Below are 22214 nucleotides of genomic sequence, written 5' to 3'. Positions count from 1 at the left end.
AATCCTTGGTAGTCTTGGTGACTACCAGTTTCGACACACTTATGGTATCATTGTCAAGCCTAGACTTGGTTGTCGCTCCTAAGGTCGTCATAAAGTCTTCAAAACACATAAACCAGACGAATAAATAACGAAAACGAACACAAACATTTTTCCAAAAAAATATGCATGGTCATACAACTCTTGGTGCACTGCGGGTTGAAGGTGTAGGTCTAGACTCTAAGGCAATCACGTCTAGGCTTGACAACGACACCATAAGTGTGTAGAAACTAGAAACCACACCATTAAGACTACCAAGGATTACATTGGCAACAATGTATTTAACCTCTAGATTAATATGTTTTAAAATATTAAATCATAAAAAAGCGAGTAGTTGCATCAATGCTGTTAATTATGCACTTTCCTTTGTGGTTTATTACAGGCCCAGTGTAAAGTGCAAGAAGAACAGATCAAACAGCTGGAGGAGAGATTGGCAGCGGAAACAAGGCGAGTTGAAGCGTTGGAGGCAGAGTCAAGCAGAACGTTTGAGGCGGAGGAAGCTCTTGCGACCAATCAAGCAAACTTGGAAGAGGCTAGGGAATTGATCAAGGAACATCAAGAGCAATGTGTCAAGTGGAAGAACATGTTCGAGGAAGAGAAACAACAGAGAGCTAATTTCGAGAACGAGCTGAAACAGATCAACGAAATCAAAAATCAGCTGGAAACAGACTTGAGGACGTTGACTGTCAAGTTCAGTGAAGTAGAGGGTTCTCTAACAAAGAGGGACTCGGAGTGTGCAAGGTTGAAAGGGGAAATAGAGAAAACCGTGAATCAATTTATGGTTGAAAAAGAATCTCTCGGTAAGGAACTCGCCGTGTTGAAGGACAAATGCAAAGACCTCCAAGATGAAAATAATAATAAAACTAATGACATATCTGTTTTGAATCTGAATTTAACCCAACTGCAAAGTAAATTCAAGAGTAAAGAAGATGAGATTTTCGGTTTGAAAGAGAACTATAGTAAGGAGATTCAATCTCTAAAAGAAAAAGTGAGCAATCTGGAGAATACTCTCACTTCGAAAACTGTTGCTTTCGAACAACAAGAGGATTTGTATAAAATGGAAATAAGCGATTTGAAGGAATCTGTGATAGCAGCTAAAAAAGAATTAGAACAGAAAGACAAGAGTAACATGAGCGGTATCGAAGATGCAGCAAAGAAAACTGCTGTCATGGCTGAAAGCTTGAAACAAAAAGATGAAGATATAACAAATCTAAAAAGTAAAGTTGAGAATTTGAATACACAGCTTGAAACGCAATTAAAGAACATTAACGATTTAAAAGAAAGTAACAGAAAATTAAATGAAGATATTGACAAATTCAAGGTGGTTGAACAAACTGCTAAGAGTTTAGAAGAAAAGATCTTAGAGCTAACAGCATCACTTGAATCCCAAAAACAAACTCTAGCTTCAAAAGACGAAGAACTGAGTAAAAACAAAACCATCAATAAAGGTAAGATTTTATGATGATTTTTTAATTGAAGTTTTTTAAAGTTTCATTTCACTTATGACACTAAGATCCACAAGGCAAAAATCAAGAGGGTAAGCCATAATTTTAATAGTTTGTGCTCTTATGTTGTTGTTCATGGGATTTTTCCATATTTTTGCATTTCACGCCACACCCTATGGATTTAATTGGTGTCATATTATACATTATGTTGCTGTTCTGGGCAATGTAGGCTATTACTTAAAGTGGGCAATGTATTTACTTGATCCTGTTACTAAAAGTAACACTTCTTTATAACTAAGCCCCACAGAAAAAAAATAATTCTTTTAATTTAGAAAATCTCAGACCCATTAGCTTACTTTCAGTTTTTTCTAAAATACTCGAGAAGCTCATGATGATTAGAATTGAAAATTTTTTAAATAAAACACATTTTTTCAGTAATAAGCAGTTTGGTTTTATTAAAGGCAGGTCAACAGAAAGTGCTTTATTGGCAGTAACCGATCTCATCTTCCAAGGATTAAACTCAAAACCTCATCTTCCAAGGATTAAACTCAAAACTGAAAACAACAGGTCTATTTATTGATTTTAAAAAAGCTTTTGACATGGTAAATCACAACATTCTTTTAAATAAATTGCAAAACGTAGGAATAAGAGGTACAGCTTTTGAGTGGTTTAAGAGTTTCATCACAAATAGGAGGCAACAAGTAAAAATAAACAATGACTACAGTAATCCTCTCATTGTACAAACGGGTGTGCCCCAAGGGTCAACGACCTCAGGTATTTTATTTTTAGTGTTCATCAACGATTTATTAAATCTACCTTTTAACGGAAATATCTTTGCTTTTGCTGATGACATTGCTCTTTTTTACACACAAAACGATTTGATGTTGATGGAAAATTTAATAAACGATGATCTTTTACTTTTAAGAAATTGGTGTTTGATCAATAGAATGCAGGTAAATGTAAACAAAACCAAATTTGTTAATTTCCATTCAACCGGTTTTGAATTGCCATCTCCTTTAATTTTTCACTCCTCAAATTGCAGTCCACAACTATGTAATTGCCAGCCGTTAGAAAAAGTAAAATCTATAAAATATTTAGGAGTTCTACTCGATGAAAAAGTCACCTTCGAACCTCATATATTAAATCTACATGCTAAGATACGAACACAAATAAGAAAATTTTATTTTTTAAGAAATTTTTGTAACGAATCACTTTTGAGAACATTATACTTTGCACTAATCAACTCAAGATTGCAATATGCCTTGCCATGCTGGGGAGGAACTTATAAAACCTTGATAAATAGATTAAGGACAACACAAAACTTTTTTATGCGGATAATTTTGAAACAACCTAAAAGAACAAGTTCATTTCCACTCTACCAACAGTTAAAAATTTTGCCCATACAGCACCTTTTTGTTTTCAAAGTTCTTAGACTGTTTTTTGTTCGAAGTGGAAACAGAGTTAACGTCATACCAAATATTACACACACATACATAACAAGAAGCATTACCAATAATACTCTGAAACTACCCAAAGTAAATAAAGCTATTTTTCGTCACTCTTTTCAATATCTAGGTCCAAAATACTATAATTATCTACCACTTCAAATAAAGAATAGTTTAAATTTAAAGCATTTTAGCAAAGCAACGATAATTTGGCTTTCTTCTCAGCAGGACATAAATTATATCAATAATATCCTGTTGTAATAACTTTCATTGTTTATTAAAACAGTTCTTGTTTTGTCCATCAGATGCACAGTTCAGGCGGAATTCAATGTTTTATAACAGATGCTAGACCATAAATTACAACGTCATGTTAGCCGATAAGTTAGTATAAGCAAACTGGTTACACTACTGGATCAAGTAGCCAGTTCTATTTCTCTACATCTCATGTATTGTTACATTGTGGTTTTTTGTGGGAAATAAACTTCATTATTCATTATTCATTATTCATATACTTGTGCCACTTATCAAAGAACATGTTACTTGTACCGGTTACCAAAAAAACATGTTACTTTACTTATAACACTTGATGTACCAGGTATTTCACTTCACTTGATATACCTATTACTTTACTTATAACACTTGATGTACCAGTTATGTTATTTTTGTGTACCAGATCTGAGCCGCTCCTCGTCTGCCCTGTCTGTACAAGTCGAGGAATGGAAGCGCAACTGCCAAAGTCTAGAAGAGAAGTGTGCACAAGTAACTGAGCAGAAAGTTAAATTGGTAAGCGGTTTAATATCAATTTATAAATTTGTTAATTATGTAACTTATGGATTAGTTAACTATTTGAAGAAGATTGGCAATTTTGAGGTAGATTTTTTTTCAAATGAGGGCTGGAAATGTTCTGAATTTTCAGTATATTTTTAGGAAAATACATTTTCAATCTTGGGGCAAGATAACGTTTAAATTTGGGATTTTCTGGGAACCGTATTTGTTGCAACTGTTGGTGAATTTCCTGCGATTGCCAGACAATGATGACGTCTTGGCAATCGCAATAAATTATAATGATTTTGTCATTATATTCAAGTGGTTTCTACAATCGCTGGAGTTATCTAGGATTTTTCCGTAATCGCGGGAGACCATAATGATGTCGCCATGGCGGGTGGTGATGGACAATAGACAGTGTGCTTTATCAAAGATTAAGAAGAGTACAGTACCATTTGTTATTTACAAGCTTTACGATGATGTCTCCGTGTTCTCCATAGACGTTCACGATTTTTGTTTTATGTGAAACAATGATGTCTTTGCAGTTGCAGGAAATGTCAATGATTTTGTTGCTGTGGCGTTTGACGATGATGATGATGTTTTTCAATCCTATCCATCTCTGTTTCAAAATATTGTAAACATTTTCCATGACAAAAATTTCAGCAGTATTTATTTGTTGACAGGAAAACAGTTTGTCGGAGTTGATGAACTCGTCAAGTGACTCGTCCCAGCAGCTGGTCAAGCTGAACGACTCTCTGAGAGAGAAGGAGAGAGAAGCGGAGAGACTGAGAGAGGAGTTGTCAGAGACTCGGAGAGAAAGTGATGTCACAGTGATGAGAGTGCAGCATGAGCTGGACTCTGTCAGAGAGAAAACCAAGGTGAGAGGAGGAGTTTAGAATCTTGTAACACAAACGAGATTAATACTTATTTTAAAACCTACAATAACATATATCAACATAAAGCAGTGAAAAATTAACTCTGTTTTGAAATTTTGGGTCTTGAAACTCGCAAGTCGTATGTGTTTTTATAGCTTGTGTTTTTTATATTTCAAATGAATACACAAAGGAAATTTTGTACGAAAAAACAACATTTAAAGTAGGCCTACTATTAACCTCTATAAATATTTTTATAACAAAATCATACCGCATGGTCTTTTATTTGGACATTTTTAGACAGTTTCAAACAAATATATTGTGAAATGGTATTTTAAACAAATTTGCTAGGTTCCCTTGTAGGCTAATGAAAAAGCTAATATATGTGTTGTGTTGAAGTAAATATGGTTTGTTGTATTTTATTCATTGTACCTACTTAGGTATCTTTAAGTAAGCTTTTCTATCAATTTATTTTGTTCCAGACTGAATTGGAAGAGTTACAAAATAGACTACATACAAAAGAAAATGAATTAGAAATATCCAACTCCAAATGCAGCTCTTTGAGTGCGGATTTTGATAGCCTTTCTAAAACATTAAAGTTGTTAGAAAATGATCTGAAAGATTATAAAACAAAACTAAACGATGAAACTAATCTCAAAGTCGTACTTGAAAATAAATTAGTTGACGAAAGTAAAAGAGTGAGTGACTTAGAGGAGGAAATTCAGAAAAGGATTCAGGATACTGATAAAGTGGAGCAGGAATTGAAGATAAAGTTGGAAGCTGTTGAAGAAGAGAAGAAGTCCTTAGAAACGGATCTGAGAGAATGGAGATCTCAAAATGAAAAGACCGCTATGGACATGGACGAGAGGAGGAAAAAAGAGGAGGCTTTAAAGTTAAAGATGGCTGAATTGAATGATGAAAAAGAAAAAATAGTTGCAACATATGAGGAAAAGATTACTTTGTTATCAGAAAGCTTGGATAAAGTTAAAGTTGAAAAGGAGAAAACTGAAAATGTAGTTTGTGAAAAGTATGTGGAAATTCTTCAGCTTAAACAGAACATAGATCAAATGAAAACCGAAAGCCTCAGGCAAGTCGAGGATTTGAAAGAAATGGAAAGTAAAATTACAGAAATTACAGGTGAACTTGAGAATGCTAAATTATTAGCGACAAACTCACTCAATGCACTCAGCACGGAAAAGGATAGTGTAGCTAAGAAGTTAGAAGAACAGATAAACTCACTGTCGAAAGAATTTGAAAAAGCAAAACTAGATAAAGACGTTTTGGAGAAATCAATATCTGATAAAGATAATGAAATACTCAAACTTAATAAGGTTATAGAAGAGACCAAGTCTCAAAGTGAAATACATCTCAATGAGGTCAAACTAAAAGAAACTCATATCAAAGATATTAGCCAAGAACTTGAAAAATTAAAACTTGCTGCTAGCAGTTCTTCAAGCAAGTCAGGCGAGGTTGAACAGAAATATCTACAGCAGATAGATGTTGTTAACTCACTTAAAACCAAGCTAGAGGAAACCATTTCAGAAAAAGATACAAAAATTAAACAACTTTATTCAGAATTGGAAAACATCAAACAGTTTCAGAAGGTGCAGGAAGATGATAGAGTTAAGAACAAAGAAATACTTGAAAAATTAAAATTATCAAAAACTGAAGCTGAAGAAAAATTAGCTGAATTGGAAAAAGATTTATTACAAAAGAACCATCAATATGAGAATGAATCTAGAAAATTGTAAGTACCTATACTAGGAATGGACGGGATTGAATTTTTGGTTCGGGACGGGACGGGACGAGATTTTTATTTCCTTCCCGATTTTCGGGACGGGATTTTTTCTGTGCATAAAAAGAAAGTCTTGAGTATTGCAGTTACCAAAAAAGACATACGAAATCAATTTTTAACATTTGTGGCACTGATCTATAAAAACCAAAAAATGGGTAACAATTTACAGGTACCTATAGAAACTTATGACTCGCGGTCGAGATGATTAGCGGTCACGGTGCGATCGTCAAAATGACCGCGGTCACGGGGTGATCGTCGGTATGACTCGCGGTCACGGCATGATCGTCGGTATGACTCACGGTCACGGCGCGATCGTCGGTATGACTCCGCGGTCACGGCGTGATTGTCAGAATGACTCCTCGGTCACGGCGTGATCGTCGGTATGACTCCGCGGTCACGGCACGATCGTCGGTATGACTCGCGATCACGGCACGATCGTCGGCATGACTCCACGGTCATGGCGCGATCATCGGTAGCACTCCGCGGTCACGTCGTGATCGTCGGTATGACTCCGCGGTCACGGGGTGATCGTCGGTATGACACGCGGTCACGGCATGATCGTCGGTATGACTCGCGATCACGGCACGATCGTCGGAATGACTCCGCGGTCACGGCGCGATCGTCGGCATGACTCCGCGGTCACGGCGCGATCGTCGGCATGACTCCGCGGTCACGGCGCGATCGTCGGCATGACTCCGCGGTCACGGCGCGATCGTCGGCATGACTCCGCGGTCACGGCGCGATCGTCGGCATGACTCCGCGGTCACGGCGCGATCGTCGGTATGACTCGCGGTCACGGCGTGATCGTCGGTATGACTCGTTGTCACGGCACGATTGTCGGTATGACTCGTGGTCACGGCGTTATCATCGGTATGACTCCGCGGTCACAGCGCATCGTCGGTATGACTCGCGGTCACGGCGTGATCGTCGGTATGATTTGCGGTCACGGAGCGATCGTTGGTCCATGAATCGCGGTCACGGCGCGATCGTTGTTATGACTCCGCGGTCACGGCGCGATCGTCGTTATGACTCCGCGGTCACGGTGCGATCGTCGGTGCAATAATCGCGGTCACGGCGCGATCGTCGTTATGACTCCGCGGACACGGCGCAATCGTCGAAATGACTTCGTCTCCTACGTTCGCGGACCTATCGCTCGCAATAGCGGCGTCATCGGCACTGGCGAAGCGGCAAAATGGCCGACGATCGGACCAAATCCCGTCCCGAAAAAATCCCGAATAAAATGTAATCCCGTCCCGATAATCGGGAATATTTTTTTCTCGAAAAAATCCCGAAATTTCGGGAGCCGTCCATCCCTAACCTATACAATGTGTCTTCCGTTAGTTTATAGGGTTTAATCTTGATAAACGAATAAAATGATTGTAAGATGACAACTCATGAATTTAAGCTTTTATGGTACTTTGAAGAAAATTGTAATTGCAAATAAGTAAGTAACTGTGATAGATTATATTAAGTAATGACGATAGACTGATGGATTACCTTTGGCTTTGGGTTTGATATTCCATGACTTCAGCACAGACTAACATGTGTAACTGCGCTACTAAAGCTTAAAAAATTACCTGATGTGGTCGAACTTACGACCATGTTACGTAATCGCTAATGCTGCGGTGCATTTTTTTTTTTAAATAGGGCGTGAAATTTTTGGTTATTCTTGACGCTACAAACACAGCGGGCACCACACAGTGCTGACAGTGTGTTGTCGCGTCATTCACTTATTTCCAAGACGGACAACATCTAGCTAGAAGTTGTGTAGGATACTTAAAAATTTAGGAAAAACTTTTAATGATGCAGTTTTTCAGAAGTAATGAGACCTGATCTTTTTTCATGAATAATATTTTTTACAATCTCAACGATAACATGAGACTGCCAGCCGAAGATTGCATGAGACTGTCGAAGTCTTGAATTTGTATCTTTTGAAATGTTAGGTTTTTAACTATATTCTCTCCCTTCTGATTTGTCAATGTTATCATGTCAAAAATTTACTAACCTCCATTAACAGAAGTTTGATATCATGACTTTAAATTATGCAAAAATGTTTTCTTTTTATAGTATTATATTTTTATAAAACATTTTGGCTACTATGTTGCTACTTACGTTTTTACAATGTTCAATTGGAATATTATTTCTTTTCAGTCCAGGTAGTTAAATGGTTTGGTTTCACTAAATCGATTGATATTTTCGTGTTAGCTTATTTTCATGACGTTGTGGCTTTTCTGGATCATGTTAGATATGATGAGTTAAAAATTGAATTACCTTAATTTGCCTCACTCAGATCAGAACTATTGCGTCACACAAACAACACTTGTATCACACAATTAACTAGTATTACACAACCGTTTCGTGTATCTAGAAACTAATTGTGTACTGATCCAATGATGACGGCCCAAGAATGTCAAAATGTTTTTTACAATAGGTTAGAAAAAGAATCACAAGCAAATTTAAGGTATTGTAACCTTTTATTTATCATTTTCATGTTTCTTATTATTTTTATTCCTTATTTCTATAGATTATTCATCCAAATATAAGTTGATGATTTGATATGGTATATTTATATGAACAGGACAAATAATTGTAGTGTTAAGATTTTGACCTGGTATAAAAATAACTCTTAGCATTGAGTACAAATTTGAGCCTCTGGAGCTCAAATTAATTTTAGCCTAAGTTCAGTTTATATGGTTATTATTAAAATTAAACCTGTGATACTACTTCTTAAGCTATGGTCTACATACTATGGATAACTGGTATTTGTATTAAGTTTTGAGTTAAGGCTAAACACAATCCTACAACTACCCTAACTCCTTTATTGCGTATTAAGTTTAATCACAAAAAAATATGGGTTAACATGAGGTTTGAGTTTTTATGTTAGTAATTAAGGTAATATGTTCTTTTAGGAAATCTGATCATGATTTGTTGAAAGAAGAAAAATATCAGCTGAATCGAAAGGTCGAAGAAGTAACTGCTGAGGTTAAGAAACTGGCAGGTGAAAAGGCTTCTTTGATGACACAGTTTGATGTGATCAAAAGAGAAAATGTTGAAATGAAAGACAAACTTCTCATCCAGTCGGCAAATATAACAAACACTGCGTCAACCAACAATAACAACGGTAGGTTAGAAATTAAATAGAAAATTAAAATTTTCTTTTAATTATATAGCCTCTCCTTTATTTTGAGTATTTTCAATGAGACATGAAGTTGATTAAGAATATTTTTTGTAATTTTTCTTCTTAATTGTTCACTTCATAATAGGACTAACTAGTATATTACTTGTTCAGTTTATTTAAAAATTTCTACCATAAACATAGATACTTTCTCTGATACTTTATATAGAGGATGATACTTATACTTAAGTAAAACTTGTCACACTATTCCTAATTCTCTACTGATTAACATTACAATTCTTGGTTTGTTACGGACATTACAGTTCACATTTTGGTTATAGTCATGTCACTTTTCAGCCAACGAGCCGGATCCCAATGCTACCATAACATTCCTGAACAGCATAATAGCTGACCAGCAACGAGAACTGTTGGTCCTGAAGGAAGAAAACCAGCAACTGAAGAGTCTCGGCGTAGTGGCTCCTGTCAAGTTAGTTTCCGCATGATTTATTTGAATTAAAATCTAGAAATAATTGTGTTCCAAGGGCTGCTTAACATTGCTTTTCCTTAAATATCTTGTATGCAAAGCAATCATGGATGCAAAACTAAATGTGTTTGACAAATGTTTTTGTTTATTTTTTTCACTCACAAATAACACAAAACTTGGCACTATACACAAAACATAATATTTCACTGACAGCATTTTCAACTAAGGAAGAGAGAGTTTTTCAGGCTTAAGCTGGCTCATTAGACCTGAAAAACTCTCTCGTCCTATATGGTATTAACTTCCATTGACTCTCTTCTCGTAAGCTTAATGGTAGCCAGAATATTCTTTAGACGCTGTCGCTTATTGTATAATTATTGAGTGTTCTGTTGTGATAGGTCGACTCGCACAGTGACCCCTCGCATGTTCTGTGACATCTGTGATTGTTTTGATTTGCACGACACAGAAGATTGTCCAACACAAGGTAGTGACTCTCCTCCGCCCAAACCTAGGAGTCAACGCAAGCCTGTCACTGAGCGACCGTACTGCGAGAGCTGCGAGGGTCAGTATATTAACATACAATGTTCAGCTTATGTTTTAATGTTAGCATTTTCCTCATTCTGGATAATTCTTATGCTCGAATTCCAAGGACCCCACTGTATATTTGTTCCCTACTACCATGAGGTCCCACGTTCAAATCCGCCACAGCCCTCTAGGCCTAGCCCAAAATAAAGGGAACATTTTTCAGGACTGAGCCTACCGTTCTTGGATGTGATTTGTACTGTGTTTCGATACTAACTCAAAATGTGATATTTTGTTACAGTGTTTGGTCACGTTGAAGGTGAATGTGATGACGAGACGTTTTAACTTCCAGATCAAACATATTTTCAAAAGAACTTTGTCAAGGAAGTATAAATTCCAGTACCTGTGTTTATCCTGCATTATGTGATACCTACTCACTGCTTAGCTCTACTTTCTCTTTTTTTGTATAAATGTAAGTTGTAAGTTATTTATTACCTGTAACAACGTTATCATATAGACAAGTGTACCATTTTATGTTAGGAGTGTGCAAATAGTGACTTTTCAGTTTGAGCCGAGCCCATCTTTTGCAAATAGTTTTGAGTTTTGAGCTTTTTCATGCTGAACTTGAATTTTTATGTGTGTATATTTTTTTATATAAATGTATAGAACAAGCTTATCCCACAGATTAATGTGTCACTTGTTACACTAATGGCTGTTATCATTCAGTGCCGATTAAGTAAATGTGCTTGGCGCAAGAGATTTTAGGATTGTTGAGGGTGCAAGGAGAGGAAGGTGCAGGGGGAGCCTAATTATCTCTTGGGCCCATATCATGTCCCATACAAACCAGAGGCCTGACAGCAATAGTTATTTATTCGGCTCGGTAACATTCAAATATTTGTAAATTAAGCTAAGCTGAATAGTGAGAACGTTTGAATACTTGCACACCCCTATTGTATATGTAAATTTTAAATGATGTTTTCTTAAGTTTCTGTTACAGTGTTAAATTCTGATTTAATGTATTTGTTCAATTCTTTTATAGCTGATAGTAGGATTATATAAACATCTGATCCCCTGTAAAATGTTGCAATACAATAGTTATTTGTGTAACTAGTGAACAAAGTGGCACTTTGCTGCACACGAGAGCAACGTTTACGTCGAACGATCTTGACTGCAGCAAAGGTCTTTTGCACTCGTGTTACACATTATATTGTTCCTACAGTCACTATAAAGCATATAAATAATTAGTCTTTCAAACACTATACAACATGTTTTTAGGTTCAGCTGGCAACACAAATAGGTGCCCTAGAGAAAGTAGTCCCCGGTCGGTATCACTCCGCTATTTTTTCCTCGGCAAGCAATGTGCTCCGCGACTTGAGAAAATAGTTCCGTATATTTTTGTAATTTGCAGTGGTTTCCGCGCCTAAAAAATGCTTTAAAGGTATTTTCTTGTCTATTAAGATCGTAGGAATGTTTTAAAAACGTTTAAAAGAAAAGTCCAGAAATACCGAAAAGAGAACATAAACTATAAACACAAAATGACAGATTAAATCGTAGTTATAATAGTCAATCAGCTGCTCATAGTATTATTATCTTTAAGTGTTGCCAACCTATTTCCAAGCGTACACGGATTACGTGCATAATAGAACCACGCTGTTTTGTGTTGTTTCGTTGGAATCCTGATGTGCACCAAAGGATAAACCGTACGACAAAGTATAAATATGCAGCAATTAGCAGCTTTCTGTACTATAAACAGTACAAGGAAGCCAACTTTGTTGGGTGACTGTAGGAAAAATGCATGTTTCTGGCCCCTGGACTGTATTGTTACGATAATAATGCGTTTTTTACATACCTCCGTCAAATAGTCCAGTGATTAATATTGCTCATCAGCTTACATTTTTTGTTGTGAAGACAACATTTTCAAAGCTTGCAACTCGTCAAAAACACATTTAAAACACAGACGACACGAACGCAAAAAACATTAAAATGGTACGAATACACAATAAACATTTAGATCGCGCTATCATGATTCTGATTTGGTCCGGCGCGGCACGGTATTGGTAGCAGACTGGAGGTCTACATCATGTCACCTCTACTGTTATCAATTATGTTATCAGATCTTCGATCAGCTGTTCCTGAGTTTATGATTGTGTTGTAAATCGAGTGAGACCGGAACTGTAAGTTTTCGTTAAGGATGTGGTCCTTACTACTTACTTAATTTTATAAATCTCGAATTCCTCCAAGGTGTCAAGTTTGCTACCTTTTCCCACAGACATGTAAAATTTCTAAACCTTCATGTAAGCTGAAAAGCAATATTAATCGTTGGACTATTTGACAGAGGTATGTAAAAAAACCTATTATTGTCGTTTCAATACGATCAGTCTAGACCTGTATAGTTCTTTCCAAATTTTCTGTTGGTAAGTAATTTTGCCTAAGAGCGTATGTGATTTGTAAATATTGTTGGCAACTAGCTTTGATTTTTCAGAGTTTATTTTTGTACTCTTGGCTGTTTGTATAAAATGACTCTAGTCACCAGCTGTTCTATAACACCAAATGTATTTAACCACAGTTTAGTGTTTAGTAGAAAATAGGTTTTATCAAATCAAAATAGTTTTCGGGTGTTTAAACCTTTTTTAAATCATTGGTATATTTTACATTGTTTATTATTATTTTAGTTTGCAAGCAATAACCATGCTCACGCAATAAATCATATATTAGGAATCTCATCTTCCTTCAATTTTCTACCATGCTGATTTGTGCCTAGATATTCTTCTTGATATTGTATTTAATTACTGTGTTATTTTATTCATTGCTGCTCGTGAGTGTTGAGAAATTGTAGGTTATGTTGTATGTTCCTGCCATGTTAAGGATTTAGTGTTATTTATTTATTTTCTGTTAGAATACGTAGTGTTTAGGTCATAATTCCATGTTTTAAATAAGATTTTTCTGTAAGAAAAATAAAACCTGAAAAAAAATACCTAACAAAGTAAACTGAAGATTGTGTTTGGTGAATCCATTTTGGTCTTCTAGAATCGAATCTATTGTGTTATAAATTATGAATTGTAGAATAAATAGGATAGCAGCTAGATTACTTCGGAACAAAGTTCAGGTAGCCATAGAACACACATAAAACATACAGTATATTTTGGAGGACCTTATAAAGTCTAGATAAAGAGGAGAGTTCACAAAAAATCTTTTTTAACTCTCTTAAAACTCGAAATATCTCTTTAAAAAGCATTTTTGTGAACTCTCCTCCTTCTACACTTGACAGTGTCCCCTTCTGTCTATTCTACGGCCTACCTGTACTTCCTCTAAAGTCTTTATCCTACAATCAAGTAGACTTCACATCCCATCGTAAATTTTAAAGCTAATTTTTCGTGTTTAGTTCTTGTACGTCGACACAAATCGCTAGTGTAGACAACATTTTGTTTCTATTATTTTAGGGTCAGTTTCATGATTTGAGCTTTTCTGTTTGGTTATATAACTAGGGGACGAGTTATTGTTTATGATTAGATCGTATTAATTGGTTAGACGAGGTTTTAAATGATTGAAATAACAAGAAATATATTGTAAGCAAAACACAACCTCTACAGTGTACCGTAAAGAACTAACAATAAAATTGGCTGCAGCTGTTCCAAAAGGATGAGAAATCCAAATCTACTAAGGGAGTATGTTTTATCCATGGTACAATTCAAAATCCTGGCTTATAGCCTTTCTTTGAACAAAACTGTATTGTAAATCAATTCAATTTGAGAATAATTTGACAAACTATCCTAAAGTCATATCTATCTATTCTCTGAATTCTAAAATTATAAACAAATTATTATGATTACAAACATAGCTTGGGTGCTCTTACAATTGTAGGCTTATCAGTTATCTGAGAAAAAAATTTCATCAACATTGGTTTCGGTTTGGTTAATGGAGACACCAATTACATGGTTCATGGTTTGGTTATTTTAGCATTACAACACTTTTTTCCTAAATAATAGATTCATTGCTCATTGCGTCTTCCCGGCCAGCGCAAGAGTTAAATCCTGTCTGGTGTACCATTCACTTTTTTTTAATATGGCTGTGGAATTGTGAATGTAGGACGAGTGTTTTGGTGCCTGTGTTTTTATGGTATAGCCCCTGTTGAAAAACGGCTCCACCTGACCCATGGGCAAGTCCTGCCAGTTGAAAAGGGGAGACTGCTTTAGAATTCCATGGGGTGCTACAGCCAACTGAGAATATTCGGGACATAATGACTGTAACCTTGCATTTTGGACACAACATAGGTAAAAAGTTCAAACCTCGCCATGACTTCTGCTTGTTTTTGTTGTTTTTTTTGCAGCCCCCATGGAACTACCCATGACTTAACCGTTGTGAGGAGCTAGTGCCAAAAAACAGTCATATTCATTGACCAGGAATACTCACCAATTAAGATTGATTGACTGACCTAGAGCTTCATGAGAGAATCACTCGAAACAAATTGCAGACAACCAATACCCATAGCTTTCAGTATGTACTGTGTGATTTTATTCCCCATAAACTTTATATCTGCAAGGAATGGTATTTATATTCATTGTTTGAAGTTCATTTTTGGTAATGGTGGGTTTATGTTTATGGTGTTTGAGGGATTCTTGCAGACATTCTCCATCACGTTTAGTAAAATAAATAAGTTTTCATGATGTTTCGAGATATGGAATCAAATCCCAACCCAAGATGAGAAAGCACATAACAGTCCTGACTACTGTACTGTTTGCTGGGTGGGTATTACATGTAGCTGGGTTTCTTTACTAATCTTGTCAGTAGCGGCTGATGATCAAACATAGTGGAAGGCCCAACTGTATATTTTAACATGCACAGCAAATGATATGATCATACAAGTTTATCACTACAGAATTGGATTGGGTTGGTCTGGCTACTGTACCTGCTATGTAGGGGACCATAAAAATCAGTCTTTACTGAATTAAATTATTTGATACATTTTTATTTACAGGCCTAACTTACATTGTTTTTTTTTTAATGCTTGTTCTAGTAACTAATTAAATTGAACTGATGAATATTATAACGTACCGGTACTTTATTTTTGTGGGCGTCCGAGAGTCCTCATAGCTGCAACTGAATCTTATTATGTTTTATGTAACTACTTTCTCAACTGAGGTTGGAATCAGATTCTAAAATGTGAAAATTTGTTTTCTATGTTCATTAGTTAGTTAATAGTATATTAAACGTTAGTCATGAAAATAGGTGTTTACCAGACAAGTTTGATCGTTCCCGTGCGAGACGAAGTCGAGTGTGGGATTACCATACGAGTCCGGTAAACACATTTTGGACAAATGACGTACGATATTTTACGCTAACTTAACTAAAAAATCTGTCTGTACAAATCCTTATATACTCCCACTGACTAAACGACTTAGAATTTAGAATCACCACTAATAAACCTCTCAGAGAGGTTATGTATATGATTATAACCACTCATCGCCAAATATAATCAGCTGGTTGGTGTCCGTCAAAAACAGCTGTATTCTGGACTTAATCCTTGCTTGTGAAGTTTGTTAAAACAGTGTAGTGTCAAATGTTTAACCCTCACTTGCCAATGAGATCATCAGAATAGTCTCCCACAGCTACAGTAGTTGCAGCTAGTCTGGGCGCGCGGACCCTTGTGTACTACCGTCCCCCACGCCAAAGCCATGAAGACAGCGCTGAGGCGCTGAACAACCCAAGAGAGCAGTTTGGGCCAGATGTTTTTGGAAATGAGCAATAAACACTCCCCTCTACACCCCCCCGCCATAGCGCGGCCGCGGGCCCATTTTAGATAAGCTTAGTACAACTTTTGTAGATCTTGTACAAAAATTTATCTCTGTATTTAAAAGTGTAAATAATTTATTTGATGCATTGAGAATGCAAACTCTACTTAAAAGATTCTATTCTGTCACTTTTAATATCTAGTAGCACAGATACTAACCAATCAGTGAGTTAAAGGAGTGGAAGCAGAATCATAATATTGTACTGAAAAAAATCATTTATTAAAAGCAAACGTTCATGAATAACTTATCTATTTACATTAAACATTTATGGAATACAAACAGATTCTGGGTGAACCGCAAGAATTAGTCGAGTCCTTCCTTTTTCTCCTTAATTGCTTCCTGTTGTAACAGAAACAACATTCAGTTAGGTTATCAAAAACATTGAATGTATAATATATACGGTATTGGTAAATTAAACATTTGATATTGAACAAAAGGTTTTGGGGAAATTTTATCCACACACGTTCTGGCCGCTATACCAATAAAGAGCAGCAAAATAAAAAAACGTAAGTTAACATTTTTTCTTTAGATATAAAATGGCAAAAAATAGTGTTAACAAAATAATTAGGCCTACACCTTCATAAGCAACTAAGATCGATGGTTCAGTTTTTTGGTTAGTTACTTTTACCATGAAAATCTGGCAATTACATAAAAACAGTGGATGCTATGCTGCACACAAAAATGGGAGTCGTAATTTTTAATTAATTTAACACTAATTACTACAAGTTTTTGTTGTTGAAGGGATGTTAAAAAAAATTATCGGCTAAGTGTACTCCTAGAATAAGATAATCTGTTATTTTTGAAAATGGTATTTGCGCAAAAGCTATTTTGTTACAGTCTTAGTAAATTTACTTGAATTGACTTCTGTTCAAGAAGTTTATTTAGAATTCAAAAAATATTCCTCACCTTGAATCTCTCTTCGAACAAGGATATTTCAGCGATGAGGTCAGTGATGGCGTTCATCATGGCCTCTTGTGGAGTGTAGTCCGAAGTGGTCTGAATTCTCAGCACAAACTTGTGTTCCAGAGGGTGAGGTAGTTTGTAGCCGGCAAACAGGACGTTGGGGTCCTTCAACAGCTGACTGCAACATGTGTTGAACCCTTGTAATGTCGCACGTTTTATTATGGATGGACACATCCCATTCGCTTGTAACAGGGAACAGCCAGATTTAGTTTAAAAAATGGACGTTATTCAAAGTGAGCCACCAACAGATTGTGCTGATGTCTGTTACTGATTTCTGTTGAATGCACACACATTTTATTTAACCAAGTCAATTTAAAAGAACAACTCAAATTATGGTATAATATTATGTAGCATCAATCACAGGAGTAAAAACTAAAAGCGCAAATCAAACTTTGACAGCAGCACACTCTATGAGCAGTTTTTAGAACAGGTTTAGAATATAAAAATTGCTACAAATTATTTCCCCGCCTTTTTTGAGGAATGGTCAGTTTAGTTTGTATAGCCTATATTGGAGATATTGGCAATTAAATGAAATGTATAAATAAATTTAAATGTTCAATAAGGCCAATACATAATAATTTGTTTTATCTTTGACTATTATGTTTTATTCACTAGCGCTCTTGGAAAATAGGTTTCCATCGTCAGGCTGTGTTTTAAAACTTGTGACTTCAATTATTAGACTTAAACGCAACTAGGTATAGCCTACATCTAATTTAAATGGCCTTAATTAAATATGTTGAGTCTGTTAATACAAAAACTTACTTTCTGATCATATTCCCCAGGGTGTGATCCTCTTTGTTGACAGTAAAAATTGCAGCGTTGGGTACTTTGGTGTCGAGTTCTTTTATAATTCTGTAAAACAAAAAACACATGGCTTTTTAATAGTTGCATGACTGTAAACCTAAAATTAAAATGTGGTCTTCATTCCACTGTACTTAGCCTCAGAACACTCTCTTATCAGGCTGAATTTGCCAATAGGTTATGTAGGCCAAGGCATAGAAGCGCAAATTGCTTTGACAATCATTTTTTTAGGAAACTAGTTACATTTTATTCATGAAATAAAATTATAAAATCTAACAAAAGGTGTACCGGTACAGTTAAGAAGAAATGGCATTCTAAGCAATATCTTTAACAAAAAGTTATTGTCACCGTTGGGATTTAGACTCTCTCGTACACCAGCCGAGTACTCTATCAACTACACCACTAACACCGATAGCTGTATATATTGTAGATGTGGTAATGGTGTTCCGGGCCCCAACAACCTGGTGACGTCACTGCTGGACGCAGTGTTAAGCAGCGCGTAATCGACGCACAACACACCCGCCGTGGTGTTATGTGTCGCTTTTGCGACACACAAACATTGTTTACGGCGAAGGCTCTGGGACTGACTGAATCAGATTGAACTGGATCGAGATTGGTATCGTTGTTTTCGGCAGATTCTAAGCTTTCTCCTGATGTCTTTCTAGACGCTTTTCATTTTAGTTCCGAAAATATCGTAGCAGACAGCTGACGTGCGTATTTGTAAACAACTTGGTTAACCTCGCACCGATGACTGATGTGTTTTATTACGTTTATCATTGTTTTAGTGTTAAAAATAAAAAGTAGTGATATAGGCTACGTGGTGCATTATAAGAAGATTTAATTGATTTTGAAGGGCTGGTTGATGATCATGAAGAAGTAGGTAGTGATATTGATGTAAATTATCGGCCAGATTCCTAGTTATGGTTCTAAGGCTATGCATTCTTAGCTAACGCTAAGTGTACGAAATCTGTTTTTCACCCATAACTTATTTATTTGCAAATTTAACTTAAGTTACTTCCTTATATTATTATATTTTTGTAATCCTTATTAAATTTAAAACAAAGTGGCTATTTTAAAATATTTGTAGACTTATAAATAATTATAAACATTTATTGAGCGCAAACATACATTTTTTCATTTATTTTATAATTGTTGAGAAATGTTAACCCCACAAAAATTGTTGAAAATTTTTTTGTAATGTTTTATAGGCTATATTACATTGAAGCCCATAATTTCCCAAACAAAATGATATATAAAACATTAGGCCTACTTTACATTGTTTTTAAGTTTCTAAGATACATTACATTACATTTTTAAGATCCATAAAACCCTGCGATTCCGCAAATCGGCGGACATTAATACCAATACTATGGACACTTGGAGGGATAATCCACGTTCGGTTACCGGACGTGTATCCTCTGCGTATAAAATAAATCCTTTTATTTTATTTAACAATAGATATCTACTTTAATCTATTAAGGACATTCTGAGGTATAAATTCCATGATGCTATAAAGGGGGGGGGGGGGACAGTTGGGCCTATGAGCGCATAAAATCTAAATCTGGTGCTGTCTCTATTTGAGTTTGAAGGTATTGTAACCTAACTTAGGCTACTTAAACTTTTAAAATGGGCCTAATAATTTTGCTATGAATCTAGAAAATGATCTGTTGACAACAAATTAGGCTAGGAGGAATTTTCTCAGAACCAAATCGTAAGTAGGCCACCTAAGTTGCCTAGCTTTTATTGGCAGACCCTCACCAACACAGCTAAAATATTTCTTCAATTAATTAATTACCTTCAATTACAGATGCATTTAAATTTGTATGTCTCAATAAGGCCAACCTATGGTGAATTGATTAGTTATAAGAGCTAATTTTGCTTAGAGCTATCTCAAGTGAATAGGATAAGGATAGACTATGCCTAAACATTTTATAGACCCAGTCTACTTACTTTTTTTCTCCTTCAAATAACAGAAATGATTCAAATGTTGGAGGTGCATTCATGTTTATAGAAGGGAGTTATTTATTATTTTAAGTGTATCGACAAAAATTATATGCCTACTTCCCAGTTCAGTTATGGCTTGGGTACTTGGGTTTGTTTGTATCTCTCAACCTAACCTCAATCTTTAATCTTTTTTATTCATATCTTCTTGTTTTTCTTTTCTTTTCTAGTTTGCTTACAAATCGCTAGTTTAGTTAAACTACCATGTAGCCACATTACTTCAATTTATGTTGGGGCCGTAGAATAAATTTGTCCTGGGGTTTCATAAGGTGTTGGTGTTGGGTAACGTTAATATTTTTCAATATTCTAACTAAACTAAGCCATTGACCCAATACAAGAAAGATGGTAGATAGAAAACAGAGAAAATACAATAGTGGCAGGTAGTTTGATAGGGTATACGTCACTTTCTAAAGCTTTAGAAGACGAACCATTAATCAATCTATAGTTTATTTCAAACGCTATTCTAGTTTTTAACTTAACCCATGCTTTTTCAAGGATAGAAATAGTACCACTGTGCTCCCGGTTGTCTTGAGAATTGATGACTAACGGATTTTTATGATTAATTTTTACCACTCGTGGTTAGGCGTTCGGCTTGCGTACAGTACCTTTACCGGTTCTTCATCGTTGCCCAGCCATAGCTGGATAGATTGCGTTAAATGAAAAAATTAAAATTTTAAAACTCTGTCTATATACACTATATACAAGGCGGTGGATCATGATGTCCAAACTGAGTCAGGGGTTTCAAAAAATTCCCTGATGGAGTAAAGGGGCCTAGTCTTCAACTCCTTAGACATGTGCGCTACGAACGCTTTCACTGGCAGGCCTCTGATCTCAACACTGAGGCTATTATACAGCTTTATGGCCATAGTGGGGAAACTGTTTGCAGTCTTACTGAGCCGATGGGATGGAAGGTCAAGTTGGCCACGGTTGCGAGTATTGCAACTATGAAGGTCACCCCTTGAGCTAAAATCATTCAAGTTTTTCTTTATGTATACAACACTGTTTAAGACGTACTGGCTGAACAATGTCATAACTCCCAGACGCATGAAAAGAGGTCTACAGTGGGCGTCAGCTTTGCTAGAAGTAAGAATTCTGATTGCCTTCTTCTGGAGTTTGAAGGACCTCCTAGAACCAGGTGCATGACCCCACAACTGCAAACCGTAGTTCAGATGACTATGGAATAGGCCATAATACACTGTCAGTACTTCTGTGCGCACTGCGCACGGACTCTAGACCGCAGCCTTCGAAGTGGCAACGTCGCAACTCGCGAGTAGGGTTGTAACAGCTGTTTTGTTTTGGAGGCAGCTAATGGTATTTGTGTATTTTTTAGTAATATGAAATCATGGTTACTGGGATATGAAAATATTGACTTCACTTAAAATATACAAAAATAGATTTTTAATTTAAATATTGTTTTGGTTTTAAATTATATATGTTTTATTATCAATCTTTTATTAAATTTATGTTCATAAATTTAAATGAATAATAGGCGAATTAATGAGCTGGTTTCACCTGTCTGCCATATTATCTTATGGGACGTCTGGCGCTAGACAATACCACTTGCAAAGTTGCCATTTCTACGAGGCCACGGCCTGGAGTTAAAGTTGGCCGTGGGGTAAGTGAGAGTGAGAAGCAAGGCAAAATGTTTTCACAAAAGTACCCCGACCAAACCCCTCGCAAATAAAACACAACCAGATCTGGTTGCACGCACAGAAACTTTGGCCGAACTGTACGCGAGAGGAGACAAATAAAGTTTAAATTCCCTGAGAAAGTGGGACGTTGTTTTGGTCCCGTAAAACGTCGGAATAAATGTAAGGACGGGTTTTTATGTTCGTGTATGTATGTGTAACAGTGTATTCGCACGGCCGCCTTTAACTCCAGCCGCGGCCTGGTAGAATTGGCAACGTCGCAAGTAGGGCTGTTTAGTGACAGACGTCCCATAAGATAACTTGGCTGACAGGCTCATTAATTTACACTTTATTGATTTAAATTTAAATCTATAAACATTAATATATTAAAATGTTTAAAATAAAACATACAGAAATGAAAACCGAAACAATATTAATTAAAAATCTATATCTGTATATTTTAGTGGAGTCAATATTGTCATAGTCCAGTAACCAATCTTTCGTAAATACACAAATACCATTAGCTGCTTCCAAACAAAACAGCTGTTACAACACC

At 36.0% G+C, this 22214-nt stretch overlaps 2 protein-coding genes across 13 annotated transcripts in view; one reads left to right on the top strand and one right to left on the bottom strand.

The window, feature by feature from the left end:
- Positions 1–13485, top strand: part of LOC128991913 (CAP-Gly domain-containing linker protein 1-like) — an 83848-nt gene extending 70363 nt beyond the window's left edge. For all 12 annotated transcript variants that reach the window (XM_054415220.1, XM_054415198.1, XM_054415212.1 and 9 more), the window contains 8 exons: positions 419–1484; positions 3600–3709; positions 4375–4569; positions 5046–6310; positions 9268–9479; positions 9831–9960; positions 10353–10516; positions 10778–13485. In XM_054415220.1, coding sequence (XP_054271195.1) covers positions 419–1484; positions 3600–3709; positions 4375–4569; positions 5046–6310; positions 9268–9479; positions 9831–9960; positions 10353–10516; positions 10778–10821 — 3186 coding nt within the window. In that variant the 3' untranslated portion in view covers positions 10822–13485. The remainder of the gene's footprint in view (positions 1–418; positions 1485–3599; positions 3710–4374; positions 4570–5045; positions 6311–9267; positions 9480–9830; positions 9961–10352; positions 10517–10777) is intronic.
- A 2977-nt stretch (positions 13486–16462) lies between these two features.
- On the bottom strand, positions 16463–20140 carry LOC128983342 (DNA-directed RNA polymerase II subunit RPB11). The gene is made up of 4 exons (XM_054402597.1): positions 19980–20140; positions 17991–18080; positions 17172–17346; positions 16463–16604 (listed from the first exon to the last, which is right to left on the bottom strand). Exons 1-4 carry the CDS (start codon positions 20030–20032, stop codon positions 16569–16571), a joined length of 354 nt encoding a protein of 117 aa, XP_054258572.1. The 5' UTR covers positions 20033–20140; the 3' UTR covers positions 16463–16568.
- Positions 20141–22214: the final 2074 nt, after the last annotated feature.

Source organism: Macrosteles quadrilineatus, unplaced genomic scaffold (assembly GCF_028750875.1).
Source record: "Macrosteles quadrilineatus isolate MER2022 unplaced genomic scaffold, UCM_ALF_1.0 Scaffold_1__1_contigs__length_201487025, whole genome shotgun sequence".
NCBI classification, from domain to species: domain Eukaryota; kingdom Metazoa; phylum Arthropoda; class Insecta; order Hemiptera; family Cicadellidae; genus Macrosteles; species Macrosteles quadrilineatus.
Note: the sequence above shows the minus strand (reverse complement) of the source record. Positions and strands in the feature narration are given on the sequence as shown.